At 43.0% G+C, this 27,899-nt stretch overlaps 1 protein-coding gene across 4 annotated transcripts in view; it reads right to left on the bottom strand.

Moving 5' to 3' along the window:
• Positions 1-27,899, bottom strand: part of Susd6 (sushi domain containing 6) — a 99,916-nt gene that overhangs the window by 35,997 nt on the left and 36,020 nt on the right. For 3 of the 4 annotated variants that reach the window (XM_076550960.1, XM_076550959.1, XM_076550957.1), the window contains one exon: positions 18,151-18,375. In XM_076550960.1, the coding sequence (XP_076407075.1) occupies positions 18,151-18,271 (121 nt within the window). In that variant the 5' untranslated portion in view covers positions 18,272-18,375. Of the gene's footprint in view, positions 1-18,150; positions 18,376-18,628; positions 18,653-27,899 lie in introns of those variants that run through there. The other variant, XM_076550961.1, reaches the window with a different exon arrangement.

Here is a 27,899-nt window from a genome sequence, read left to right as displayed (position 1 = left end):
TATGTACATCCACGTGGTGAACATATATACAAGGAGACTAAACACTACTAGTAGAGATGAGAAGATCTGGATTCAAAACTGTTTTCCAACTTCCTGGGACCACACAAGGTAACACTTGTGGAGCTGACAGACAGTCTAACACCAGAAGCCTATAGGACTGCAACATTGCAAAGTACCACCTGCTCCTGCCTGGCTACACACAATTTCTATACAGGTAGCGCCTTTAGACCCCTACCATCACTACAGCCCAGCAGACTGGTAAAAGCATCACCTCAAATGACACTGTTTTTGTAAGTCTAATGAATGATGCAACAAAACTCAGCATCTTTCCTACACCCCAGAGTGCCAAGCAGTGAACTGATAACCAAAACTCCCCTTCTCTGAAACCTTCTGATTTGGGCCTGCCTTTCTACCAGCCCCAGTTACGTTTCGGCTCTTCTCAAAGCTTATCCTACCCCCAATTATACTGTAGGACCCTCCTTCCTGTGAGAAGACCCAGTACATAAACACAAATGATCCATGATACCCCAGTAGCCTTTAATTCCAGCACTTAGGAGGCTGAGACAAATTTGAGAACATCCCGGGTCTCAAAACAGCAAAACATTTTAAGTTATTAAAACAATACTAGACAATGGCATGAGAGGTCAGTGTTAAAAACAAAACAGACAAAACGATGTAGCACAGAAAATGTTTAGAGGCCTGGAGAAATGGCTTGGTGGTTACGAGCACTTACTGCTCTTGCAGAGGACCAGGGTTGGGTCCCCAGCACTCACATGTCAGCTCACAACCACCTATAATTCCAGTTCTAGGGGATCCAACCTCCTCCTGTGGCCTCCACAGGCATCAGGAATGCACATAGGTACATCCATCATGCAAGCAAAACACTCACACAAATAAAATAAAAATAAATGAATCTTTTTTTTTTTTAAGTATTTGGTTTACAATGAGAGGATCTGGGTTCAAATCCCAGCTCCATCCTTTATAAACTGTGTCATGCTTACTACAAAGACAACAATATAATAAAATCTGCACAAATCTGCACTACATTATAGCTGTGACAGACAGCTATCACTTTCTGTTAGGTCTCTGGCCTCCTGAGGTGGTTTGTATTATTATTTTTCTTTAGAGTCAAGAATGGAAAAGAAAAAAAAAAAAAAAAAAAGAATGGAAAAGCAACCGGGCGGTGGTGGCGCACGCCTTTAATCCCAGCACTTGGGAGGCAGAGGCAGGCGGATCTCTGTGAGTTTGAGGTCAGCCTGGGCTACCAAGTGAGTTGGGGGGGGGGGAATGGAAAAGCACAGAAACTAGAACTACAATTGTGCAAATGTTTACAGGTGTTACTGCAGGCCCAGTGATCCCTGTGTAGCCAGCACCCTGCTGGAATCCAACTGCTGAAGCTTCTGCATTCCCACACAGGCTGAAGAGAGGTACTGGGGACATGAACCGTGCATATCACATTCCAGGAGGCCTACAGATGTTGAGTGCTAAAGGTGAGTGATGAAAAACTTGCAGGTGTACTTCCTGGGACAAGAGAGCACTCTGTGATAGGACCCTTCTCCACCTGTCCCATCCAGGCTCCAGATGAGTGTGAACTTAATCACAGCAACAGCCTCAGCTTTTGGAAATCCAGTCAAAGCCAGTCATTAAAATCATCTTCAAACCACACTTGCAGCAGATGAAAAAGCAGAATGAGGTACCAAGCTGCCTAGATTAAAGCAGTGTGGTAAGGGTTAAGAGAAACAGCCGGGATTTCCAATTACTGCTAACAAGAGGGTGTTCAGAAGGGAGTAAATTAATGAAATCATCAAAAGACTGGTGATTTTACTTAAAATGAATGAAATGAACCTCAGGCTTTCCCTGTTTCAAGTGAGATCTTGGGCTAGTCAGTGCTTGAGTTCCCTGAAAGCTGCCCCAGCTGGATCAGAGAGGCTCGCAACAATGAACAAGGGCTGGGAAATCTTTAGCTCCCTTGTCACAGGGTAGAAAGACAGGGCCAGACAATGGTTCCGAGGCAGTATGTTAATTCCTTTCAAGTCAGAAGTCCTTTAGCTTGCCAATACAAACATCACCAGGCTCCAGCAGGAAATAAAGGCAGAAAACAGGGTCAAACTCAACTTGCAGAACAGCAAACTCCTTTAGGACAAAACATTCTGTAACTCATAGCTACCCAGAAGAACATGGACAGAAAAGAGAACGGGACTGAGAGCCCTGAAGAGCCACGCCACAGTTATTCAGGGTCCCTGGTGATCAACTTGTGTATGCTTCTAATACTCTCACTACATAAGCAGCTCTAACAGAATGGGAGGAATTACCATGAGTACAGGCGCTAAGGAGGGAAGGATGGAAGTGAACAGGCGAGAGGAAGACAACCTTACCAAGTCTTATTAAGGGAGAAACAACAGGGAAAAAGAGGGACGTAGATACAATTTCCTGTTGCCACAACCCATCATAACACAGCCCACACTGTGCTAGACAGTGGAGAATGTGGGCTAACAATCCCATGCATCCTGGAAATAAGAACAGATCATCAGCCTGTGAAGCATTAAGTCATTCCTCTTGGAAGCAGGTATTAGGAAAACAACACACACACACACACACACACACACACACACACACACACACACACACACACACACACACACACAACTTGTTTTCATTTTGGACAGCCAGTCTTTGAATACCATTCTGATTCAGTACTGCTTATCAACAGTCCTCACAGGAAAAATGCAAAGAGAGTAACAATTATCCTTAAGTTTCTGGTATAGGGAAAAATCTGTCTTATCATCACAGGCCACCTGGGCTAGTGTCCCTGGAAATGGGACTGGTGGCAAGTACCCCAGATCAGGTTCTTATTCCTTCATACCACAGAGCCCAAGCTGAGGAAAGGCTCCCTGTAATGCATGCAATGCAGCCTTTTAGAGCTCAATCTGCCAGAAAGGGCAGAATAGTACTGGGAGGAAATGGTCACAGTAACCCAGGTCAGAGATTTACCAAGTCCAACTCCTTTCTGTTGGATAGTTTGCAAGAGCCAGATCAATCTGGAAGAGGCAAGACAAAGGCCTGCAGACCCTCCCTTAATATTTAGATTTTTTTCCTAGTTTTAAAATTAAGTTGGTGAGTAGATTCAGGATCTTTACATCTTTCTTTCCCCATTTGATCAAAATTTGCTCTGAAAAGGGTAAGATAGGTCCATTCACCCCATGTGTGGTTGGTGGTTCTTACCATATGATTCTCAGACCAGCAGAACTCAGGAGAAATGTAAAAAAAAAAAAAAAAGACTCTTGTTAATTCTGCACTGCCACTTGTTAATGCTGCACAGACATACAGCACAGCCCATTTTTCTTCCTTAGGTGCTATTAATTCTCTTTTCTGTTGCTGTGATAAAATATCATGACCACAAACAACCTATGGAAGAAAGAGTTTACTTTGGCTTAAGGTTCCAGAGGGATGAGTCCATCACGGTGGACAGGCAATTGGAAGGCACGGCAGCAGGAGTAGAAGCTGAGTGGTCACACCTTTTACCTCAAGCACAGAGCAGAGAGAAGCAAACTGGAAGAAGAGTGAGGATGAACTCTCAAAGCATGTCCCGCCCTAGTGATGCACGTCCGCCAGCAAGGCTGCACCACTTCAACCTCCCCCAACAGCACCACCAAGTAGGAACCAAGTGTTCAATACCTGAGCCTTTGGGGGACAGTTCTCATTCAAACTCCTAAGTGGTAAGGGACAGGTGGTGTCCTATAAAAAAGGTGACTCTGAACCAGACCTTGTAGGATAAAGAGAAGTGTGGGAGGGCAGGGAGGCAGGTGGGATTCTAGCCATGGAAAGAATAGGATGAGAACAGGCTTCAAAGTGCTAATGTTCAAGTAAAGAGGAATAAAGACGCTCCTTAGCATGACCTTTAGGGACAAAGGCCATGTGGACAGAAGAGGAGGAAGCTGTGGGTGAAGATGTAAAGCCAAGCCTATTCAAAAGACACTACCCCACCCTCACTCTTCAGTGCAGAAGTGTTTAGAGATGCCATGGTTTTCACTTACACTCTTCTACTGACCTCTCCCCCACCTATGGGAACAATGAAGGTCTTCCTCTCCCTGTTCTCTTTCTTTTCTCTTCTCTCCTCTCCTCTCCCTTTTCTCTACTCCAGAACTAATGGAATCTACATTGGACTTTAAGGTCCCTACCCAGGCTGGAAATCAACCTATTCTACAATGGATTCTGGGATCTGACTATATCCTTTCCCCTCCACCTGCATTCCTGAGGCCTGAAAATATCTTCATGTGCTTCTAACTTCCGTGTCAGAATGCTGGAGACAAAAGCCTCAACCAGGAACCATAAACCAACAGGGAGGTCCCCATGCTGCTACTCCTCATGAGGCCTTAGACTTTCAACTTGTCCTCATAGAGAGGACAACCCACAATGAAGTACCTCCACCCAAGGTGGACTTTCCCCCAAGACACACTTACGATTATTATTAGCTTAGGTATAGCAAAGGAACAACATATAACTTTGCCCTGCTTTCAATAAGCTTAAGGGCAAATACATATAAAACCAAAAGAAAAAACAATAACTGAAGACAGACTTAAGTGTAAATGATCTCAAAAAAAAAAAAAAAAAAAAAAAAAAAAAGCTCAGATAAAAGCTAAGAAAACAAAAGGGTTTCCTTTGTAAGGATGTAAAGCAGAGAGCTAAACAACCTAAGAGAGTCTCTAGCTAACTCACAGTGCAGGGACTGGCGAGGATGAGTGACTGTGCATAGCTATCCACGAGCCTAACTGAGCTTCAGTGGCTCAAAACATCTCTGGGTCCTTTGCAACCAGCCTCCGTAAGTAGTGAGCAACTTGAAAGAGAGAGGCTCTTCTCCCACTTGACCCTAAATCTCTCTGAACTTAGGCCCCACACTTAGGAAACACTGGCAGGCTGCCATCGTGACCACTCAGTCCTTCTCTGTAGGCAATAATCTCAGCTACAAGCCATTCCCAAGTCAACAAGGCTGAACTGTCAGAATTCAAGCCAGGGACAACACAAGTCCCAAGCCCTCTGGAGGAGATACGTGTCTACTACACACGTGGAGCGGACCTCACCCTCTACATTTCATAAAGTGTTCCCTGTTACTCAGAATAATAAAAGCTAGAGAAGATTTTGTAACCCTGCTGTACTCAGCCTAACTTCCTGAAACCCAATTGTGCCCCACCCCCGGATAGTTGAAATGTCAAAAATACTTTCTACATTCAAAAAAGCTCTGTTAAAAAGAAAAACTGAAGAAAATGTATTTATCTTCCTTGTATTGCTGCCCGGAATTTTGAATGGTTAAACACTTGTACCTTAATATGTGGCTACTGGCAAAGCTAACAAGGCAAGTCAAACAAAGGGAAATCTCCATCCCTAGAAGGTCAAAGAACCTAGGTAAGAAAGGAAAAGTTCTTACAACTAGAAATGCTGTGTTGGAAAGATGGCCCAGTTGTTAAAGTGCTTGCTGTCTACATGTGAAAACTAGAATTCGGATATCTAGAACCCTTGTTAATGCTGGGTGGGCATGAAGGCCGGCCCACCTATTAACTCCAAAGTTGGAAAGGTCGAGATGGAGCATCCCCAGAACGACTAGCCACCAGATTGGGACGCTATTTATTGTTAAGTGAGAAGAGACCCTGGCCCAATGAAAAAAGTGGACAGTAATCAAGGAAGACGGCAAACATCAACTTCAAGCCTCCATGTGCATGTGCACTCACACACACATACATGTACACTACACACACGAGAAAATTTAAAAGGGAACACCAATAAACACAGGATATTCAAGTAAGAAAGGTAGAAGCCAGATGTTACAGGTCTACTTCTGTGATCGCAGCTTTCAAGCTGTACAGCAGGAAGACTCAGGGTTTGAGGCCAGCCAGCAAAGACCCTGTATCAAAAAAGGAAGACAAAAAAAAAAAAAAAAAAAAAACAAGCAGGAAATATAGAGATTATTTTCTTTTAATTCCAATTCTTCCAAGTATGTGTTGGGATCTTTCAAAAATGTAATCCTTTAATTGCATCACTGTGCTTAGTGAAATAAACTGTCTTTAAATGAAAATATCCCTGGCATTTTGAAACTTAACATATAAGGTTTCAAATATGACTCCCAGGCTCCTAACAAACCACAGCTCTAAAATGCCAACAAAATACAATCTCACTGAAGGAAAGGCTTACTGCTCATGAGAAGACACCAACAGCTCAAAGAGGCATCACCTGCTATTTCATAGGTATGTTAATCTTACACAAGATGCCAGCCAACACGCAGCATCTGGTAATTACACAGCTAAGGAAACTATAAGGGTTAGTATAACTCTACTCACGACTGTACTTAATGGGTTCAAACAGAATGGTAAGGGACGCGGAAGGGACAAGAAACATCTCACCTCATATATGACTGGTCTGAACTAATCAGCTGACCCATCATAAAAGCTGAAGTGTACACTGGCTTCAAATGATACTTGAATCTGAATTCCCGATAAGGAACTGCTCCTCTGTGTGCCAGGCGCTGCTCCACGGCCTATACATGCCATTTTATTTCATCCCTACAACGAATGTGTGAAGTCTGGTACTATCATACACCATTCTGGGGGAAAACAGAGCATGGTCAGGAAAACTACTCCCAGTAACACGATAGCAAGGAACAGAGGAAATACAAGCACAGATAACCTGGCTCTGGGGTTCATACTTTTAATGACTATGGTGCTTCTCTAAAACAGAAGGTGGGAGGCAACGCCAAATGACAGCTACATATAATAAACACAAAGCTACACTCCTAACCTCAGCGGCTCTACAAGAGCTGCTACTGAAGGTATACACAGATCGAATCCATCCCACCAGTTCACACTTCCATGAAAAGAAAGTGTTGAAACAATCCTCTTTAAAAAAAACAAGTTTTAATCTTAACCTTATCTTCTTGTGAATTTAGACCTCCTTGTGTGTAATTTGCTCAAGTGAGTTGGATGAACAAGAGCTGAGGAAAGCTACAATGAAGCTCTCATTCACAGGGTACCATGGAAAGCCTGTCTTCTGAACACTGCTGTCCTTCTGAGCCCCAAAGGTAAACAGCAGGCAGGCCAAAGTCATGCCTATCTGACCATAGTCCTGGCACCCAGCCACAGCAACATAAGCCACCTGGGGTGAGGAGCTGCTCACACCCTCTGGAGGCTTATACTCCTGAGTGACAAAGAAGAACAGAATCTTCCAGTAGGTAGGAAGTAACACAAAAAGTTCATCTAGAAACCTACTACAATCATTAGAGACTCTGATTGCCAACTCTATTTTTCCCCTTTAGCACCCTGTAATCTCCTTTTGATGAAAAAGATGGACAGGTAAGAAAAATAACCTCCAAGTTAACAAGTTAGACCAGAGTAAAAGGATACCATTGCTGAACAGACGGAAGTTTGTGTTTAATGAAGATTTTAAACCAAATGAGATTCAGCCAGGTATTCAATTTGGTGGGCTCAGGTCTCATTTGTTAGAAAGACAGTACAAAGGTAGTAGCATGTACCTGAATGTTCTAAACATGACACAATTAGTCTGTGGAGAGTAATTTTTCAATGTCTTTTCATGACACAGGGTTCAACAAATCCAGTAATGACCTATCCAGCCTCCTACCACAATCCCCAAGTCTTTTTATAGTCACAGGTAATTACCCCATGGAGAGATTACATCACTTTTGTCAGTAGGGTTTGCAGCTGACAGGAAGATGCTTTGAGGATGTTTTGGGAACTACATCCTCATTTAGAAACACTTTGCTATGGCTCCCATTGTTCCTTTCCAGGAATAGAACTGCCTTGGCAAACCCTGTTCTAAAATCGAACCAAACAACCAAAAGCCATTGTGGATAAGAACACAACCTCAGAGGGAAACATGGTAACCCAGAGATGACTCCTGTATGATTTTTATCCACAAGGAAAGAACACAGATAGGGTCTTTATCCTATTATCACAACAAGTCTCTGAAGGCTGGTCTGAGTCTTTTAATCAGGAAACCGAGAAATGGGTCCAATGACACCTACCATTCAGTACAGGTAGGCCGATGCCAGCAAAGTCATGAGCGGAATCAGACTTAACACAAATCCCAGCCAGTTCCACCACTTGCAATTATGTGTCCAAGCAAGCTACCCAGCACCCAACTCAGTTCATCTCTCACTCAGTGTGGCACAGAAATGGTGTTCCTTAGGTACGTTTCCTATCTACTGCTCTGCTGTCCCAGATCAGTGTACATTATCTACCTCCAGATCCTTTGAGATTGGGAGGTAAGCCAAGGAGACCTGCCAACACCTCTCTGGTACAGTAGTGCTTAGAGCCAAAGCCACATCTTATCACAGAGAACCTGGTTCTTAACAATTTCCATCTTCAACAAAAACTAAGTTCTTTCCTTTACTCTGCTATGTAGACATGCATATGGCTGCTTTCCCCACTATCTTAAAAGTGCAGTTTGTGTGAACTGTGATGCTTAACAGGGTCTTGGGCGTCATGGCAACATGGGGAGTAGGGGATCAGAAACAAAGATAATACTGAGTCTGTCAGTAAGTACTGTCAGGACAGGGAATGCAAAGCAAAACTTGTGATCTGTGCCAGCAGGCCAGCTCAACTGAGATCATCAAACTGTGCAAACATGAGCTTTTGGGAAGACAAAAGGAATTCCTCAAGTAATCAACCCTTCCTTGCTGGTCAAATTTAACACCTGCTCCCAAATCACTTCATCAGGACAAACACTGACTCTGCATGTTCAGTTCCGTGTTTTCACGAGAGCAAAGGTGTTGTCTTCATGAAGTCTCCTGTGCAGTGACTCAATGGTAGGTCACTTAACAACTCTGTTGTTGTTTAGAAGTTACATCATGTTTTATATGTCATGTGCCCTCCAATCATTTTCATTAGTCTATACAAAACACCAACCTGACATTTGTTTCTCTTGAGTAGCAGCATGGGGAGGTCAAGTGATTTGCTTAAGGTCAGACTTCAGATTTCTTCAGATTAAGCAGACAGAGAGAGCTGGGAGACACTGCCCCACAGCTGGGCCCTAGTTCCTCACTGGTCCAAGAAAGGTAGTTTGAGTAGCATATACACAATTTTGTTTTTAATTCTGGTCTTCTCACAGCATGGTGTGACTGCAGAACAAGAGATGCTTCCTCTGCCATACCTGAAAAGGAGTCTCCAATAATCTTCTCTGCTTAAAGAAAAGAAAACAGAGGAAACTCTGGCCCTTGGTTAATGCTTCTCTAATACTTTCCCTAGTATAATTCCAAATCCTGAGCTATAGATAAGAGGCTGGGTATGGTAACACACAGCTGTAATCCTAGCACTTGAGAAGCTGAAGATCACTAGTTCAAGGTCAGCCTGGCCACACAGTTGAGACTGCTTCAAAAAACACGGAGGAGGAGGAGGAGGAGGAGGAGGAGGAGGAGGAGGAGGAGGAGGAGGAGGAGGAGGAGGAGGAGGAGGAGAGAAAAGACAGAAGAAAGGGCAGGCAGGCAGAATGGTTATGGATTCCAAACCCCCAAAATAATGAAAATGTACCCTAGAACTCTCAAGTGCCTCTTTACACATGATTCTTTTCTGTTTAACCTGAGACTATAGCCAAGACTGCCCAAGATGTTTATAATCAAGAGACTAGGCTTGCCATGACTTTGGGGAATTCTCATAGCCATGAATGTATGTGACATGTGATCACATGTCTATTATCCACTAGGGTCCATTGGTAACAAGGCCATATATCTTACTAACATTCATTTTAAGATATCTCTGAGGGGTTGGGGATTTAGCTCAGTGGTAGAGCGCTTGCCTGGCAAGCGCAAGGAGATATCTCTGAAATGGGTATTCAGGAGCAGCTACAAACAAACAAACAAACAAATAAAAACAGTACAAAATCAAGAAGGTGGAAGTCTGGAGGAGATGGCTTAGTAAGTTAGGGTCACTTGCTATACAAGCTTAAGGACTGATGACATGAGCTAGGATCCCTAGCATTCACATAGAAAAAACCTATAAAATGTGTGTCTATACTGTGGAGTGGAGACAAGGGGATCCCAAGAGTTCACTGGCTGGCCAGCTAGCCAAACAGAGCTCCTAGTTCAGTGAGAGGCTGTCTAAAGTCAGTTAGGAGGAGGATGAAGGAGGAAGACACCAGATATCTTCTGGCCTCCACATGCATGTTTGGGTACATGAACTTACAAATTCACATGCATGTAACCACCCCCTGCGCCCCCCTCCAACAAAACACACATACGAAGGGGAAGCAGAGGCTCTTCTTCTTGAAAGGAACTGCCTTTCTTTAGCTTCACTGTACCTGAGAGTCTTGGTTTTCTGGTGAGTATACTTGGCACCCTGCTCATGGCAGTCACAGCCATGCAGGTGTGCTCTGGGTTTTCAGGCCAAAAGGGTGGGTATCACCCTCCCCTAGAAGTCACTTCACTGAGGAAAACATTGGCAGCAACTTGGCACAGTGGATCTTAGTAATGGTGAAGGCCCTTCTCCCTGTCTGCATTCGGCTCCCAGATAATACACATTCTATGAGGAATAAAAATGACTTGAATGTTAGGGTTATAGGGGAGGAAGGAGTCTATGCAATGGGGAGGGGGAAAAGTAACTTCAACTTTTCCATTCTAGTCTGGGTCCACATTACACACAGTTTCCCCACATTGAAAAATAATAACCCCTTTATCTAGCCATTCTGAAACCTTGGGTGGAAATTAGGGAAGGTGTTGAGTATGGGATGGGAAATGGAAGGAAGAAAGCATAGAACCAATAAAAAGAACGGTGGAGTAGATGAGATGGCTTAATGAAACTAAAGGGGCTAAAGACTTCTGATACTCTGCTGCCCATACTGCTGCTTACCATGCCAGGGCAGCTTCCAGGAGAAATCCTGGGAGAGGCAGGTTTCAGTAGCGTCCTAGGCACTAGTCCAGGTTCTGTTCCTGGCCCTACCACTAGCTGTAAGACCTCAGGCAAATGTACCACCTCTGAAATCTGGCTGAGACTTTTACCCTTTCTTCTAGCTCTGACAGTTGTTCCATTCCAGCACATACCTACTGAGCACCATCTGTTCTAAGCTAACTGTGGGGAGTGGGGCAGGGGGATACAAAATGGATAAAGAACCAAATCTCTCGTTTGTCTGTCTGATGCAGAGTCGCACCCTGCAGCCCAGGCTGGCCTTAAACTCACTGACAGTCCTCTTGCCTCAGTCTCCTAAATGCTGGGATTATAGGCAAGGAGCCAAACAATTCAGATTTGGTCTTTACTATATCTATTTAATTTTTATCATTATAGCATAAAAGTAGTCACAGAAAACATATTCAATAATGAACATACCATGTTCCACTCAAATCTTACTTATAAGCATTGGAATTTGAATTTCATATCATTTCTACAGGTCACAAAATAGTACTTTTCTGCTTCTTTTTCAACAAGTTAAACATAGAGTTAGCATAGGTCACACAAAGCAGGTAGCAGGCCAGACATGGTGGACATACCTGTAATCACAGCACTAAGGAGTTAGAGGAAGGAGGACCTCAAGCTCAAGGCCAATCTGCATTACAGCATTATATCAAGTTTTTCAGACTAGCTCTGGCTGGATAGTTGGGGAGATTATCATGGGGGCCATAGTTTGCTAGCTTCCACTCTAGAGTTGAGAGCAGTAAGCAAGACAGCTACTCCACTATATTTCTGCACCTATTACTTCTAGAGGCCTGGTATAGTCAGGTCTTATTTTCCTTTTCATACAAGCATGGTCCCATACTATGGAGTCCTGATCATCAATGGTACTGGGGCTCCTCATGGCTAGGAAGGAAAGGTATGACCCAGAATAGGGTGGGAGGAGGGGAGACAGAAAAGGAAGTATGTGCATGACAGGGAAGGCTATAATGGAACAACAGAGTCAGTAACTATTTCTTTCAACAATTCGGAAGAATGTCAAAAGTAGGCGAACCTGCTCCATCAGTATATATGGGTAAACGGGTAATAGAAATGGTAAGTAATGGAAGAGAAAGCACTGAGTTACGAGAAGTCCACAGTCACAAATAAGGTGCCTCGTCATGGTTAAGGTCCTCTGTTGTGGGATATCTGTACACTGTGTGAAGCTATACTACTGTGATTGGCTTAATAAAGAACTGAAAGGCCAATAGCTAGGCAGGAGGTATAGGCGGGACTTCCGGGGACAGAGAGGACTCTGGGAGGAAGAAGGGCACAGATGCAAGCCTGACACGGAGGAAGCAAAATGAGTAGTATGAAGAGATGAGGTGATTAGCTATGTGATAGATTATAGATTAAAATAAACGGGTTAATTTAAGTAATAAGAGCTAGTGAGATAAGCCTAAGCTAAGGCTGAGCTTTCATAATTAATAAGAAGTCTCTGTGTCACTATTTCTAAGCTGGCGGCCCAAAGAAAAATCCGACTACATTTGGCGCCCAACACACTACATGTAAATCCACACAGGGCCTCAGAAAGTTGAAGAAAAAATGTTCCAAGTAGGCTCAGTGCTTGTAGCTCTTTTAATAGGGTTTATGAGTAGTGGGTAGCACACTACTTGGTGCACTACTCAGTGGTGGGAGATTAGGTAGAGCTGGGGCAGATAGATCAGCCCCAGGCTGGGGCCGCAGGCATGAGGTTCTGTTCTCACCATGTTCTAAATGGAGCTACGTGGTGGAGGGTCTAGCCACCACTTAGCAGTTTAAGGTTTGGCTCACGTGGTCAAAGAATGCTGCAGGAGCTTAGTATAAAGCCAGGTCCAGACACAGAAAACATCAAAAAAGGTACAGTATGTTTAAAAGTGTGCTTAGATGCTAAAGAAAGAAAAGAAAATGGGTCTAGACAGTCATAGAAAAAATTGTTTAAAATAATAAAGCCAAGTCTTTAAAGAGAGAGTAAAGTAAAATAAATAAAAAAATTTTAAAAAGCCACATAAAGATGGGAAATACACAGGGCATCTGGATCCCGAATGGTGCTTTGTTGACTAAGTTTTTCTAATGCTAATGAACAGAGAAGGACAGCTGCTGAGAGACCCTGGATTGTAGAAGGGACTGCTGAATTAAACCAGCCTAGAGACTTTAGGGATGTCTTGGCTTTAATGGAAGTTGGACAATGTGTTGTGTTAGGGGAGAGGTTATGCTTTTGTTTCCACAGGAAACAAAAAGCTATGGATTCCTTCAAAGTTAATCGAGATCAGATTTGACTGGGGGAGACCTTCTGAGGATCTTGGCTACAGACATGCGGGAAAGAGCCAAGAAAGACTACAAGATGTACAGGTGATGTATAAACTGATCCCTCAATATGAGAACAGCTCTCAGACTGGATGAAACAGGATTAATTTTACTGGCTACAGAATCCTCATGACTTATTATTACATGCCATCCTGTCATATAGCATGGATAGAGGTTTGGTAATACAGTCCAAATGGACTTATAAAACTTGACAGATGCCTCTTACCTGCTCAAACATAAAACAAAACAAAACAAACAAACAAACAAAAAAAACATCTTTAGTACACACTTCCATACTTGTGTTAATATGGATATATATGTTACTTTTAAAAGTTTATCTGTTTTCAGAAAAAAAAACCACACACCAATGAAGACAAGTAGTACAGGTGATCTAGCCTCTCAGAATGCCCCTGTTGCAGTTTCCTCAAAATTCTGTATCCAGAAAAACTTCAATGTTGCCAGTTGAGATGGTTCAGCCTCACATACTACTCCAGTCAGGACTTCAGATAAGCTCTACACTTTCCCATCACACTGAGACTAAACAACAACTAGCTCTCCCAGGACTTGACCATTATCCCAATTTTCTCAGAGTCCTCAAAAGATGCTGTTATCCCCAGACAAGAGGAAGCAGTCTACAGAACACGATGCTCACATTCTCAAGAGGTGGGGTGGGTGGTTTTGGTCATTCAGTGGGTTATGAATGTTTTTCATCATTTAGGGGGTTGGTTACAAGTTGTTATTGGTAATCGTCAGAAAAAGAGCTGAACAAAGGAGATTAGATTCAGGGATCTCTTTCCCATATAGTATAGAAATGATGGGATAAAAGGGTAGATTGTTGAATCTACTTTTGAACAACCATTAGTCTCAAATATTTTACACTGATACAGTATATGAAAGCTATTTTTGTTATAACACTAACACACACACACACACACACACACACACACACACACACACACACACACACACACTTCTACTTTTGTTTAAAGTATTGTACCCATGCAGCTCATTTAACAATGCAATATAAATTTCTAGTCCTTTAAAGTTATTATTACAAACTATTTAGGATAATTAAGAAATACAGGCTAGTAGTTAGTCACCTAACAATCAAATTTGTGGCCATGTTAGGTATGTTTTCAAGGTCAAACAGAGATATATTTTAGACAGACAGATGGTCTTCAAACACTTCAGAGACCTACAGAATATGGCATTTAAGATGTTTAATAACCTGAAGCTTTTCATGACAATAAGACACATCTGTGCTCCTGGCAGCACCAATTTACTTGAAAAAAAGAATGATGGGCATTGAAGAACCTCCATATGGAGTTTGCTTTTATTGTGGCTAAGTTAGCCACTGGGCAAGAAACTGACCTTGCCTCAACTGCTGACAGTATGCTGTACAAATTGGTCAAGCAGGACACAAAAGAAGGTGACTGCCAAACTTTGCCAAGACAAGGTAGGACAGGCCTTCAAAATTTTCCTGCTTCACAAAAAAGTCTGTCAGATATTCTAGGCCTGTAGGATGTAAAGATAAATGACCAAACGTTTCGGAGGAACACTGGGTGGCTGTCCAGGCAGCCAGATGCTGTTTCTTAGTTTTGGAAGTCGTTTGCTCTATACTTCCTGTTTACTCAGGTAATAGTATATCCTTCTCTGGTCTTTGATGGGGTTACAGACTAGACAGTTAAATAGTTGCAGTTTTCCTTGTTACCAAATTCAGAAAAAAAAAAAAAAATCTCACAAAAAGGTATAAAGTATATAAGGTTGAAAGACATAAAAGCTTAACTTATTTATCTAAGATAATGTTTTAAGGCCTAAAAAGACAGTTTTGGGTTGGTAAGTTAGGATAGAAAGTAAATTAAGTACAAAACTTTTGAGTCACCAAGATAGGGCAAATTGTTAGGATTCTGCCACTCCTCCAGCTGCATGACCACACGTGTGTGGTTCAGTAGCCAAGTAAGGGGCCTTACGTCTTACAACATCCTTGCACAATGTGGTCACGCGATCTGCGCATGCGTGGCGTAGCTCTGTAAGCCCACATGCGTATGTGCAGGGAAATCCTTTAAAAGCCAGTCACAGATTCCTCCCCTCTCTTCTGCTCTCTCCACCTCCCCGACTCTCTCCCCCTGCACATGTCTTTCACTGGCCTGGTCACTCTCTTCTGTCCCCCACTTCTCCTAGTAAAGCTCTGATACTGGGTTTTGTTGTGCCTCATGACTTTTCTGCACGGTAACAAGCACCGCATTTAATTTAAAACCAACATAAATAATAAAATATTTTCTCTGAATTTTCCCAAATACAGACAGACTGGACATTGTAAATGTAATTCTTACCCGATAATTGTTCTTATTGCATATAGATTTACTATGTTAGAGTTAAAACCTTTCCTTTTTATTTAGACAAAAAGGGGGAAATGTTGTCAGTTATTTGTACACTGTGTCAAAGATACATTGCTGTGATTGGTTTAATAAAGAGCTGAATAGTCAATAGCTAGGCAGGAGGTATAGGTGGAACTTCTGGGGACAGAGAGGACTCTGGGAGGAAGAAGGATGGAGTTGTCAGAGAGACATGGAGGAAGCAGCATGACAGTGTGAAGAGATGAGGTAACAAACCACATGAAAGAATGCAGATTAAAATAAATGGGTTAATTTAAGTTATAAGAGCTAGTGAGACAAGCCTAAGCTAAGGCCGCACTTTCATAATTAATAATAAGTCTCTGTGACGTTATTGGCAGCTCAAAGAAAAATCTGACCATAGTCCCCCTTCCAGATTAGCTTTGTGATCTCTCCAGGTAACATGTCCAAGAAAACTGCCATCTAGGTCTTTCTAAAGAACTCTGGCAGAGATTCCATTACTGTTAAACATCAATGTTCATGTCAGGACTCATTGATACAGAGACAGTTCTGGCATATCATCCAATGGCCTGCTGAGTACACCCAAATACGTGTTTTCTGGAAAGTATGCCAGGTCTGGATACCACACAAAGTGAAGTAATAGGGACTTTAGAGTACTGTCAAAGACAACAAGGATCAGCAAATTCAGAATGGCTCACTCCTGAATTTTCAGCCTCTCTTAGGAACATTTCAGCTTATCATTCTCAATCAAAAAGCTCTTAGTCTATTACAAAAAGTGCTGCTATGATCCTTGTGGTATGACTGAGCATTCCTTGGGTATATGCCCAAGAGTGGTATGGCTGGGTCTTGAGGTAGATTGACTCCCAATTTTCTGAGAAACCGCCATACTGATTTCCACAGTAACTGTACAAGTTTGCACTCCCACAGTAACTGTACAAGTTTGCACTCCCACCAAGAGTAGAGGAGTGTTCCCTTTGCTCCACATCCTCTCCAACATTGGTTGTCACTAGTGTTTTTGATCTTAGCCATTCTGACAGGTGTTAAGGTGGTATCTCAGAGTCGTTTTGATTTGCATTTCTCTGATGATTAAGGATGTTGAGCATTTCTTTAAATGACTTTCAGCCATTTGAGATTCTGTTTTTGAGAATTCTCTGTTTAGCTCTTTAGCCCATTTTTTAAATTGGAGTGCTCAGTATTTTGATGTCTAGTTTAACCTAGATGCCTGTCAACTGAAGAATGGATTAAGAAAATGTGGTACAAATACACAATGGAGTACTATTCAGCAGAGAAAAACAATGACAGCATGAAATTTGCAGGCCAATGGATGGAACTAGAAAATATCATCCTGAGTGAGGTAACCCAAACCCAGAAGGACAAACATGGTATGTACTCACTCACAGGTGGATACTAGATATAAAGCAAAGAACAATCAGACTGCAACCCACAGAACCAGGGAGGCTACATAGCAGGGGGGACCCTAGGATGACTGTGACTTATAATATGTTTTGGTTTTACTCAATTACTGGACAAGCCTCAATGAGACATTTCACTATCAGGATAAGAATTTATACTGTATCAAGCTGATAACAGATAAACAAACAAACAAATAAATCAATAAAGGAAATGGAGTTAAATAATGGAAAATAAATGGGTTAATTGTTAAACATAAATTGGATTATGTTAAATAATCCCATAAATCCCATGTTAAAATAAATGGGTTAATTTAAGTTATAAGAGCTAGTGAGACAAGCCTAAGCTAAGGCCGCGCTTTCATAATTAATAATAAGTCTCTGTGACGTTATTGGCAGCTCAAAGAAAAATCTGACCATAGTCCCCCTTCCAGATTAATCCCAATGGAAAAAAAGCTCTTGGTCATGAAAGTACAGACTGAGGAGCTAGAAGCAACCTTCAAGGTTATAAGGTCAACTCCTTTGTTTAGCCCATGAAGAAACTGAACTATGGGACAGTTAAGTGGCTTTGTCCAAAATTCAATGTTAGTGGTCATTACCAGGCCCTATTTTCACAAAGATACAGGATCTCAACTACATACCTGGTCTGAGAAGAGACATAGAAAAACAAGAAAAAAAAAAAAAAAAAAAAAAAAAAAAAAAAAAAACCAAAAACAAAAACAAAGAGTGAGCATCCTTAAGTGTTTACTATGCAACATTTAATACCTTTACAATCTTCAGTGAGGTAGGTACTGTTACTAACTCCCTCTGCAGCTGAGGAAGCTAGAAGTTCACAGTAACAGAGTGATTTGCTCAGGATCATAGGTAGTAACAGGAATGGGCTCTGAACACAGGCAATCTAATCCCAGTCTTTTCCCTTCCCTGTATCCTACACCTCTCTCTTGCCTGAAGATGTCAACAGCTGGAAGGAAGGGAGATAACGTAATCACCAGCAGGTTCCCCTACCTCTTTCTATTAGCTCATTAGGCTCCAAAAAACTAGCTCCCTCCCGTACCAGACTAAAAAAGAAAAAAAGTTCTTCCCAAACTGCCTGACAAAAGACAAGTCCCCTACCTCAGGCTCCAGAAGAAACACTAGTATACAGTCTACTCCCACACACAGAGAAGGCAGGTCTGGACTTACCAGAGGTTAATCCATCTCCAAACAGAGTGCTAAGGATCACCAGCTGAAGGAACACTCCATGCCCCACGGAGGTCACGACAAACGCTGAGCTGCTCTTTGGTGCTATCCTGCCATGGCACATCTTTTATCCGTCCGATGTTATTTACTTATGTATTTATTTATTAAAAAAAAAAAACTTTAAAATCCAGAAGAAAGAATCCTAAAGCATGCCAGGAACAGCTTCACCTGTAACAAACAGACAAAAAGACTTAAGTGAAAATTTCAGCCATAAGTTGGTTAGAAACAAGCACTCTGCAAGGAAGCCGCAATCCCACACTAAGTTGGAAGAATTCTAGCAACTGAATCCTTACTGCCAAGAGAAGAGAGAAGCACAGAAATGGGTTTTCAGCTCCTCCTGGAGAGCTGCCAAAGCTTGCTGCCAGCTGTTGTCAAAATCTGGTCCAGCAGCCAGACCCTTGCAAAAAGGATCAGGACTCACCTGGACGTCACCTGCATGGCTAGCCAGGTCAGGGCTGCTTTCAGAGACTTCTTCCTGCCCTGCCAGGACCACTGACTTACGGGCTCCGGCAGAAAGCAGCTGCCGACACAGAGCTGCTGCTACGCCTGTGTCACTTGGCCTCAAAGCCACTTCAGCTAACCAAAAGGAAAAACAGTGAGCACGTGTCTCAAAGGAATAACCACACCGCCTAGAGAAGGAATGCAGCAGCAGGAGCCAAGGCCACAGAGGCCTAACCTGTCAGAGACTAAGGAGTCCTGAGGAGCTGACTCGACAGCCATGAATCTCAAAACTATTCAAGGCTCAACCCATACACCTGTGACAAGACACCTGTGACCAGAGGGGTGACACAATGATGGGGATGTGAGAGATAGGCTGTAGTTGCTAATTGGCCCCACCACCCATTCTGGTTGAGGCTGGCTTCTGAATAGTGGAAAGGAGAGAGAGGGAGGGGGAGAGGGAAAGGAGGAGGGAGGGAGGGAAGGAGGGGGGAGGGAGGGGGAAGGGGAGAGGGAGGGGGAGAGGGAAAGGAGGGGGGAGGGAGGGAAGGAGGGGGGAGGGAGGGAAGGAGGGGGGAGGGAGGGGGAAGGGGAGAGGGAGGGGGAGAGGGAAAGGAGGAGGGAGGGAGGGAAGGAGGGGGGAGGGAGGGAAGGAGGGGGGAGGGAGGGGGAAGGGGAGAGGGAGGGGGAGAGGGAAAGGAGGAGGGAGAGAGAGGGAGGGAGGGAGGAAGGAAGGAAGGGAGGGAGGGAGGGAGGGAGGGAGGGAAAAGAAGAGAAGAGAAGAGAAGAGAAGAGAAGAGAAGAGAAGAGAAAAGAAAAGAAAAGAAAGAAAAGAGGGAGGGAAGGAGGGAGGCAGGGAGGGAGGAATGAATCAAGCCATGTGTGGTAGCACACACCTTTAATCCCAGCCTTCTGGAGGAAGAGGGAGGGAGATCTTTGTGAGTTCAAGACCAACCTAATCTACACAGGGAGTTCCTGATCAACCAGGACTACACGGTGAGACCCTGTCTCAAACAAACAAGTAAAACCAATCAGTAGTCAAGAATTTAAGGATTATTTTCTAAATGAGAAAGATGTTGGGTTGATGACACATTTATCTCTCTCTCTCTCCTCTCTCTCCTCTCTCCTCTCTTCTCTCTCTCTCTCTCTCTCTCTCTCTCTCTCTCTCTCTCTCTCTCTCTCTCTCTCTCTCTCTCTCTCTCTGGTTTTTCGAGACAGGGTTCTCTGTGTAGCTTTGGAGCCTATCCTGGAACTCACTCTGTAGACTAGGCTGGCCTCCAACTCACAGAGATCCACCTGCCTTTGCTTCCTGAGTGCTGGGATTAAAGGCGTGCGCCGCCACCGCCACCGCCACCCGCCACCGCCACCGCCACCGCCACCGCCACCGCCGCCTAGCTTGTTTTATTTTTCAAGACGTGATTTCTCTTTGTAGTCCCGTCTGTCCTTGAACTCATTCTGTATATCAGGCTGGCCTCGAACTCAAGAGATTCCCCTACCTCTGCCTCCTGAGTGCTGGGATTAAAAGTGTGCATCATCACCACCTGGCTATTCAGTTCCTTTAAAAAAAATTCTATACACGCAACATAAAGTTTTATAGACACAGATTAGAGGGCCCGCCATCTATAACCCTAATAAAGGACTCCCTGATACTTGGCCAAAGATGTTAACTAGACTCAACTTATATATGTCTGAAGTCTTGACTCAAACCCTTGTCTCCCCCCAGAAGATAACTGCAAGCAGTAACATGAGTTCTCTCAGTCCAAAAGAGAGCAGTTATGAGAGTCTTCAGTAAACATTAGCCAGGAATCAAGAACAGAGCCAGCCACTGGTCTTCACCCTTGAGCCTTTAAAGCTACAGACAGAATGGTTCATGGAGAAGTCTGTATGTCTGTGCACATGTGGAGTGTGTTCACATTTATACGGCTGTAAATGAGAGTTAGAATGCCCAGTTATATTCGAATATTTGCTCCTCATGGCTTTTAGCCCCAGTCTCCTCTGTGAAATAGCTCTGATGTAAGTTTCAGACTCAAAGTGCCCAGTCCTATTGAAGTCCTCAACTGTCACCGCTGTTACAGTCATCAAAAAGACCTGAGCAGGGATCTTAAAGCTACTTTTCTTGCAGATGCAAAAAAAAAGGGGGGGGGGGGTGTTCAAAGTCAAAGATGTTAAAGGATATGCCCAGGGCCCTACTGGCTAATGACAGATCAACAATGAACCTGTGGTGCATCCACACTAGATAACCCTATGAGGCATTCTTTAGTCATCTCTTCAAAGCAACAACTGGGAATCATCAAGAATGCCAAATGCATGTGCCACACCACAGCACGTGCACAGTACATATTTAAGTGGTGAGTACAGATATGTAAGGTAGTGACTTAGGTGTTCTGCACATGAGTATCAGGAGTCAAACAATACTACCCAGAGGAGCTAATGCTCGGCTGAGTCCTAAATGATGTGTAAGATGGGGGGGAGGGGGACAGAGTTACCATATACAGGTGAATCAGAGTACTCCTGGTAGAGGTTCAGAGGAAGGTTAAGACAAGGAGCTGACAATCTACTCTGAAAAGCAGGTAAACTGACAAGGACATTAAGTAGGGAAGTTACAAGAGCAAATTCCTTTTTAACCCCTAAGCCATCTCTCTAGCCTCAGGAGATCAACTTTATTTTGGAAGGGATTTTAAAGAATTGGTGGACACAAAATATACGTATTTGGTTTTTCAAGACAGGGTTTCTGTGTACTCGATTTGTAGACCAGGCTGTCCCTGAACTCACAGAGCTCTAACTGCTTCTGCCTCCCAAGTGCTGGGATTAGAGTTGTGTGCCACCACCACCCAGCTGATAGAAGATAGTCTTAACATTTTATATTTTATTATATAATGCCTTTGGAAGGCAACTTAATGATGTAAGGTCCAAAACAGTATATATTCTCTGACCTATTGATTCTAATTCTAGATCTGTCCTCAGAAATCACACGTGTGCAATAACATATACATGCGTAGGGTACTCAGAGCATTGTTTAGAAAGGGAAAAGACTGGAGCAACTGGAAGTTAAAAAGGAGGTTGGTTAAAATTAGTTAGAGTATGCTCAATAATATTGTTCAGTTGCTTTAAAACAGGGCATTCCAATCCTTGTTAATATGAAAGGTTTCTAAAATTAATGTGTGAAAAAATTTGAATGCACATTTATATTTTTTTAATTATTAATTTATTTTAGCTTTTTAAGATACAGTCTTTGTAGCCCAGATTGATGCTGACCTTGGTAGGTAGGTAGCCCAGGCTGACTTCTAACTCTCCATCCTGCTGCCTTAGCCTCCCAAATGCTAGGATTACACAGGTGTATACCATTATACACAGCCCATGCTTGGGCTTTTAAGGGGTGTATGTTATCCACTAAAAAAACCTCAAGAATAATGCATAAGAAACAATGCCTTGCTGGGTGGTACACACCTTTAATCTCAGCACTTGGGAGGCAGAGACAGGTGATCTCTGAGTTTGAGGCCAGCCTGGTTTACAGAGCAAGTTCCAGGATAGCAAGTGCTATGCAAAACAAAACAAAAACAAACAAACAAAAGAAACACTGCCTTTAGGAAGGAGAACTGAGTGGTTAAAAATCAGGAAGCAAAAATTAAAATAAAAAATTCTTACTATGTTTTCTCTCAATCTTCTTATGCCCTGTACTTTGTACCCATATTAAATGTTCAAAGAGATGAAATACAAATCAACTTACTATAGCAAGACTTTCCTGTCTAGGGGCATCTCCAGGAAGAGTCCTTTCCTGACACTTTCTATCATGCCTATCTATCCCCAGAACTAGCTCCTTGGAACCCTTTACTACTTCAGCTTGAACAGGCTAGTACAACTATTTGTTTATCTGCCTCACCTTAGTGAACTGAGAGTTCCTTGAAGGCAGAGACTGTAAATCACTCATTTAGGAATCTTTAAGAGCTAGCAAAGACCCCAGCACTTGACAGGAGACTGCAAATGTTTGCCAAACTCTCGAATACTGTGGGAAGAAACAAAGAGTGGGGAAGTGGAGGAGTACAAGTTCCTGATCTGTTCTGTTTCACCAACTGCTGGCTTCTCTCGTACTGCTGAAGCAGCTACCTGAACCAAGGACCAATGAAACCGAATACCTGATCAACTATAGAATGCAGAGAATGGCGGAAGAGTGAATTTTACAAAGAAAGGGGCGGGGGAGACATAAATGGAGTGTTATCCAGGAAGTATTTATGTAAAGGATGGTCAAGGTTACTGCTTCAGAAGTAAAACAGGAAAAGTCAACTTCCAAGACCCCAGAGTACCACCAGCTATAAGAAAACCCAGCTACTGTGGAGAAAGGGTCATATAGTAAATCAAATCTATATAAGGAATTATCTGCTTTAATCAGAAGTTTAAAAAGTCTTTAGTTGGGTATGGCTCTATACACCTATAATCTCAGAACTCAAGAGACTGAGACAGAACTGCTATAACTTCAAGGCCAGCCTGGGCTACAATATGAGACTCTTTCAAACATCACCAAATTGGGAGAGGAGGCATCACTTTCTTTAGTAGTACAGCCACTAAAAAGTCATCTACACTCCTGTAAATAACTTCCGACCCATGGCTATGCAGGCAATCCTAAACTCAGTGGGTCAGGAATGTGCATGTATGTATGTGTACACACACACACACACACACACACACACACACACACACACACACGGGCGCGTGCACGCGCACAGAGAGGAAGGAGAACATTTTAGCCCACACTTCCAGGTACAGTTATCACAAAGGGATGTCAAGCAGGGATTTACACAAAGAAGGAACCTGGAGACTAGAGCAGATGCAGAGGCCATGGAGGAATGCTGCTTATTGGTTTGCTTCTTTGGCTTGCTCGGACTGTTTCTTATAGGACCCAGGGGTGGCACCACCCAAGTGAGCTGGTCATCCACATCAATTATTAATCAAGAAAATGCACCACAGGCTTGCTCACAGACCAGTCTGGTGGGAGCATTCTCCTAAGGTTCCCTCTCCCCAAATGCCTCTATTTTCTGTCGGGCTGACATAAAACTAGCCAGCACAGTATCATTATCCCTAGAGAAATACTAGAACTAACAATAAAACCTAGGGGGCTGCATCCTGCAGAATGTGATGCGCACTCATTCTGCCACTAAGCTTCCACAGTGCCCCTAAGCTATGATTCTAACTTTGGGGGAGTCACTAATCTCATCTCTGCCTCTTTCCTCCTTTACAAAGTGGGAGAGGAGTACTGTTTGCTTTGACTATCTCACTAGGCTCTGATAAAGCTCAGCCAGTCCAAAAAAGAAAAATGAGGAAAAAAACCCTGTAAACTAGACCTGGGGCTTCTGTGCAGTTTTAGCCAGAACCTGCAACTGGAGCCCAGAGTTCATATGGCTTACTTGCTTGTTGTTATCATAAATGCTTCCAGGTTAATGACACAGCCTGCTAAAAAGGTTAAAGGTGCCCTAAAGTCACCTTCAACTCTAGCTCAATACTTGAGAAAGCAGCAGCAGGAGGGGCAACCAGGAAACAGCATGCACCCTGTTCTCTAGGCAGCCAGGCACACATCATCTTTGTCCCTCTGCCCAGATGCCTTGGAGAACAGCCCTGTGGAGAATGCCACAGTTCTGCAGGTGTGTGTGTGTGATTATGTCACATTGAGCTCTCTCCTCTCTGGAGTCAAAGGGGCCCGACTCAGTAGGCCTTGACTTCCACATACTGGAAGGTTAGTCAGCTTCAGTTCACATATAATTTTTAGAACAAATTATTCGATAAACCATGGATCATTTATCCATTAATCAGGAAAGGGAACTGGGAAGAGAAAACAAATTTGAAACCTTTTCTTGTCTCAGACTAACATAAAAAGGAATGGAGGGAGTGTAAGAGAGTCTAGAACAAAATAGTGTATTCCTTTGACCAACCATTTACACCAATCCTCTCCTGCCTCATGAGAAAGAACAAAGACCAGTTCCTGAAGTATGAACAGAATGTAAGCAGCACATTACATTAAAGAATGTCATGATAAGAAGTCCAAAGTTCCCAGAGGAGAATAATCAGAAAGTGACTCCCCTTCCTTACCTCTCACCTTCTTAGAAGTGACTGCATAACATTCCCCCTTTCACTCCCATTCACCTTCAAACCATTGGGACCTCCTACCACACCCTACAGACAATATAAGGGTTTCTGATGCCTTCTATTTCTTCTTCCTCCTGTGGATCTTTCCAGTCACTGACTTCTATTTCCACTGAACCATTAACACGTCAGTGCTTCAACTGCCACAATTTCTTCTACTGGGGTTTGAGGAACATATGGCAGAAAATTACCTTATCCATTTCAAGGCAGGTATGGCGGGGTGGCAATGGAGAGGGGGCTCGGCAAGGTAACCCAGGTTGGCCTTGAACTTGTAATGCTCCTGTATCAGCGTCTCGACTGCTGGGATTATAGCGGTGCTCCACCATTCCGAGCTAAAAACTAACTTTTATTGAAATTTAATCTACTCTTATAAAAATTACTCTCAGCTTTCCTCTTAAGCCACCTAAAAGTTACTAGAACATGCCAGAGATTTTCTTGAATGGCTTTGATATTTTTTATACCCTGTGCTGCTCCAGAAGAATCGCTGTTGATACACTCAGGGCATCACACTTTCTCCCAAGATCCAGGCAAGCAGGAACACCAGTAGATACACTACCATATCCTCCTTCAGTCCTCTCTTTCAATCTCCAACTCCTTTCTTCTAGGACCTAGCAGCAGTTAGACTACAGCAGGGACCTGACACAGGAGACAGCTAGGTCCAGCTTCAGCATCAAGCAGTGGTTCTGACCTTAACAAGTCACCCAGTCTTCCCAGTGCATAGGGATGGACCTGAATGGTTCCCAAGGCCCTTTTAGGTCTAAGGAATTCAAAGTCCTCTAGAAGACACCCAAAAAGTATTTCCTCCGAAAAAGTAAACCAACAAAAGTCCTAGCTAAAGGAAGAAATGTTCAATCTGTCCTAGTAGATCTTTCCCCCTTCCTCTTCCAAGACCAAACTAAAGTATCTACCGCCCTCTGTATTGCAGTAAACTCAGGAGAGTCCTCTTTCCCACTGAGAGCTTAATCAATCCACCAGCACATCTGTACCCACCACCTAGAACACAGTGTTCCCGAAGTGCTTTCCAAAGACAACAAACATCTAACAAAGAGAGAGAAAAAACAAAACACAATACAAAACTAAAAAGCCAACCTCCCCAAGTCTCTACATATAAGGAGCACTGCAGCACTGCAGGAGCCTAGGGAGGGGAGGGTAAACGCAGGAGAAAGGAGAAGGGGAGAACAAGGCAAAATGGACTCTGACAGGAAACAAGGAGAGCAGGGAACTCTGCCTTCTAAGTTTCTAATCTGCAGTCAGGAAGCCACTTTTTTCAGGGCAGAGCTTTACCATGGTCTGATAGGCTGACCTGTGACAAAACCTCACTTCCTGTGCTTCTATTTCCCTATCAGTGAAAGGAAAACTGTTCCACTAAGTATCTCTCACGAACAGTCTAGAAAACCAGGCCGGAATCTCTGCTCTACTTAGACTGTATTAATTGGGTGGTCCAGGGAAAGTCATTTTCAGTTCCCATCTGCAAACTGGATGACACTGATCCTACTGGACTATGTGTGGTGGAAAAAATAAATAAATAAACATGAGCTACAGGATGGATCTGAAACTGCAGACTTCAGTTTACGGTGGTGAGGGCCCTTTCTTCTATCACGCTATGGCTGATACTCACTGGACTCCCAAAGGGCAGCCTTTGCATGTGGTTTAGAAACATCCTGAAATCAGGCTCAAGGTCAATTCAGATTTTAAAAAATAAACAAAACGAAAAACAGCCAATGAGTTAAAGAGAATCTTCCTCAACCTTAAGGCTCTTTCTGAATGCCAAAATATTTTTAAGGACTCTTTACTAAGCACTACTGCTCCACAAAAAATTAAATACCTATTTGCCTGCTGAAGAGTGCCCTGCTCTTTTGTTTTCCAAATAAAAGGTCAAGCTCAGTTTTATCTTTGAACTCAGATTCACCAGTCTCTGCCTCCTGAGTCAACTCTATCTTGAGACAACCAAGCATATCGCCCTCCTTGAAGCCACACAGAAACTACAGGTAATCACTGCATCAACCAGGAGAGAAGGGGCATATCAATCTTCAAGTTTTGACCAGGTAGCAAAACATGCTTGGCAGAAACCGAAGCAATTGGTTTCTAGGCCCCAGAGACAGATCCTTTGTCATCAGACCCTCTTCATGATTCACAGCAGAGCTGAGAGGAACAGGCTCCAATACTCATTTTGCAAATAAAGTTCAAGAAGGTGATTTGTTCAGTCTGAACTCTTCAGGCTCCGTGTTTCCAGGGACTGCTATACTGCAATTCAGCAAATCTTTATTTAGCTATCTTCTATGCAAGGTTTGGGTAGTCACAGATACCAAATGTGGTATCTTACTCTTAAGGAATTCACAATATTCTGGAGAAGTGCATGTTATCTCTAACACTCAAATTGTTACTAGGACATTTTATAGTGCTAGGAGAGAACAAAGGAGTTAAGAACAAAGACTTTCGATGTGTATGGGGGGTGGGGTAAGCTGTACCCTGTACTTAAGTACACACTGAAGATGACACTTCTAGGGCAATCTTTAGCATGCAGAAACTACTTACTTGCATCAATCAAAAACAAACAACCAAACAAAAAACTAACACACACAAAAAAACGAAACAAACAAAAACAAAACAAAACAGAAGACTAAGTCACTAAAAAGAATGAAGAGGGTTACAATCTATTTTGTCTGCCTAGAATCACAGAAGAAATAAATACCTATCTATCTAAATAAGTCACAGGAAAGGAAATTTAGGAGCCTGATTTTAGTGTTCAAAGTAGTTATAGCTGTGCAGGAAACACCTCCTCCACGCCAAAAATAGCAAGCCCAAAGGAAAAGGCTGTTGCAGTTGTGTTTACTTTTTACCATCTATGTGGATGGCTTTCCAAAGTGGGATGATATAAACAGGTCTGTGTCACTTCCTGGTTCTCAGGCCTTCTGCTACATTCCCAGTCTGTCTGGAAGGCTGCCTACTTAAAAATAAACTTTAAAATCTCACCAAAAACTCCAAACTTAAACCATCTTTCCCTCTATTTCAGTCAATTTCACTGAAATTAAATGGGGTAGAGAGCACGAAAGAAGACAAAATATATCACAGAGAAGGAATCTTCAGTTCAAAATAAAACAAAAAAAAAAAAAATGTGCTCA

This window comes from Peromyscus maniculatus, chromosome 14, assembly GCF_049852395.1.
Source record: "Peromyscus maniculatus bairdii isolate BWxNUB_F1_BW_parent chromosome 14, HU_Pman_BW_mat_3.1, whole genome shotgun sequence".
NCBI classification, from domain to species: Eukaryota; Metazoa; Chordata; class Mammalia; order Rodentia; family Cricetidae; genus Peromyscus; species Peromyscus maniculatus.
This window is presented reverse-complemented; position numbering and strand designations above follow the sequence as displayed.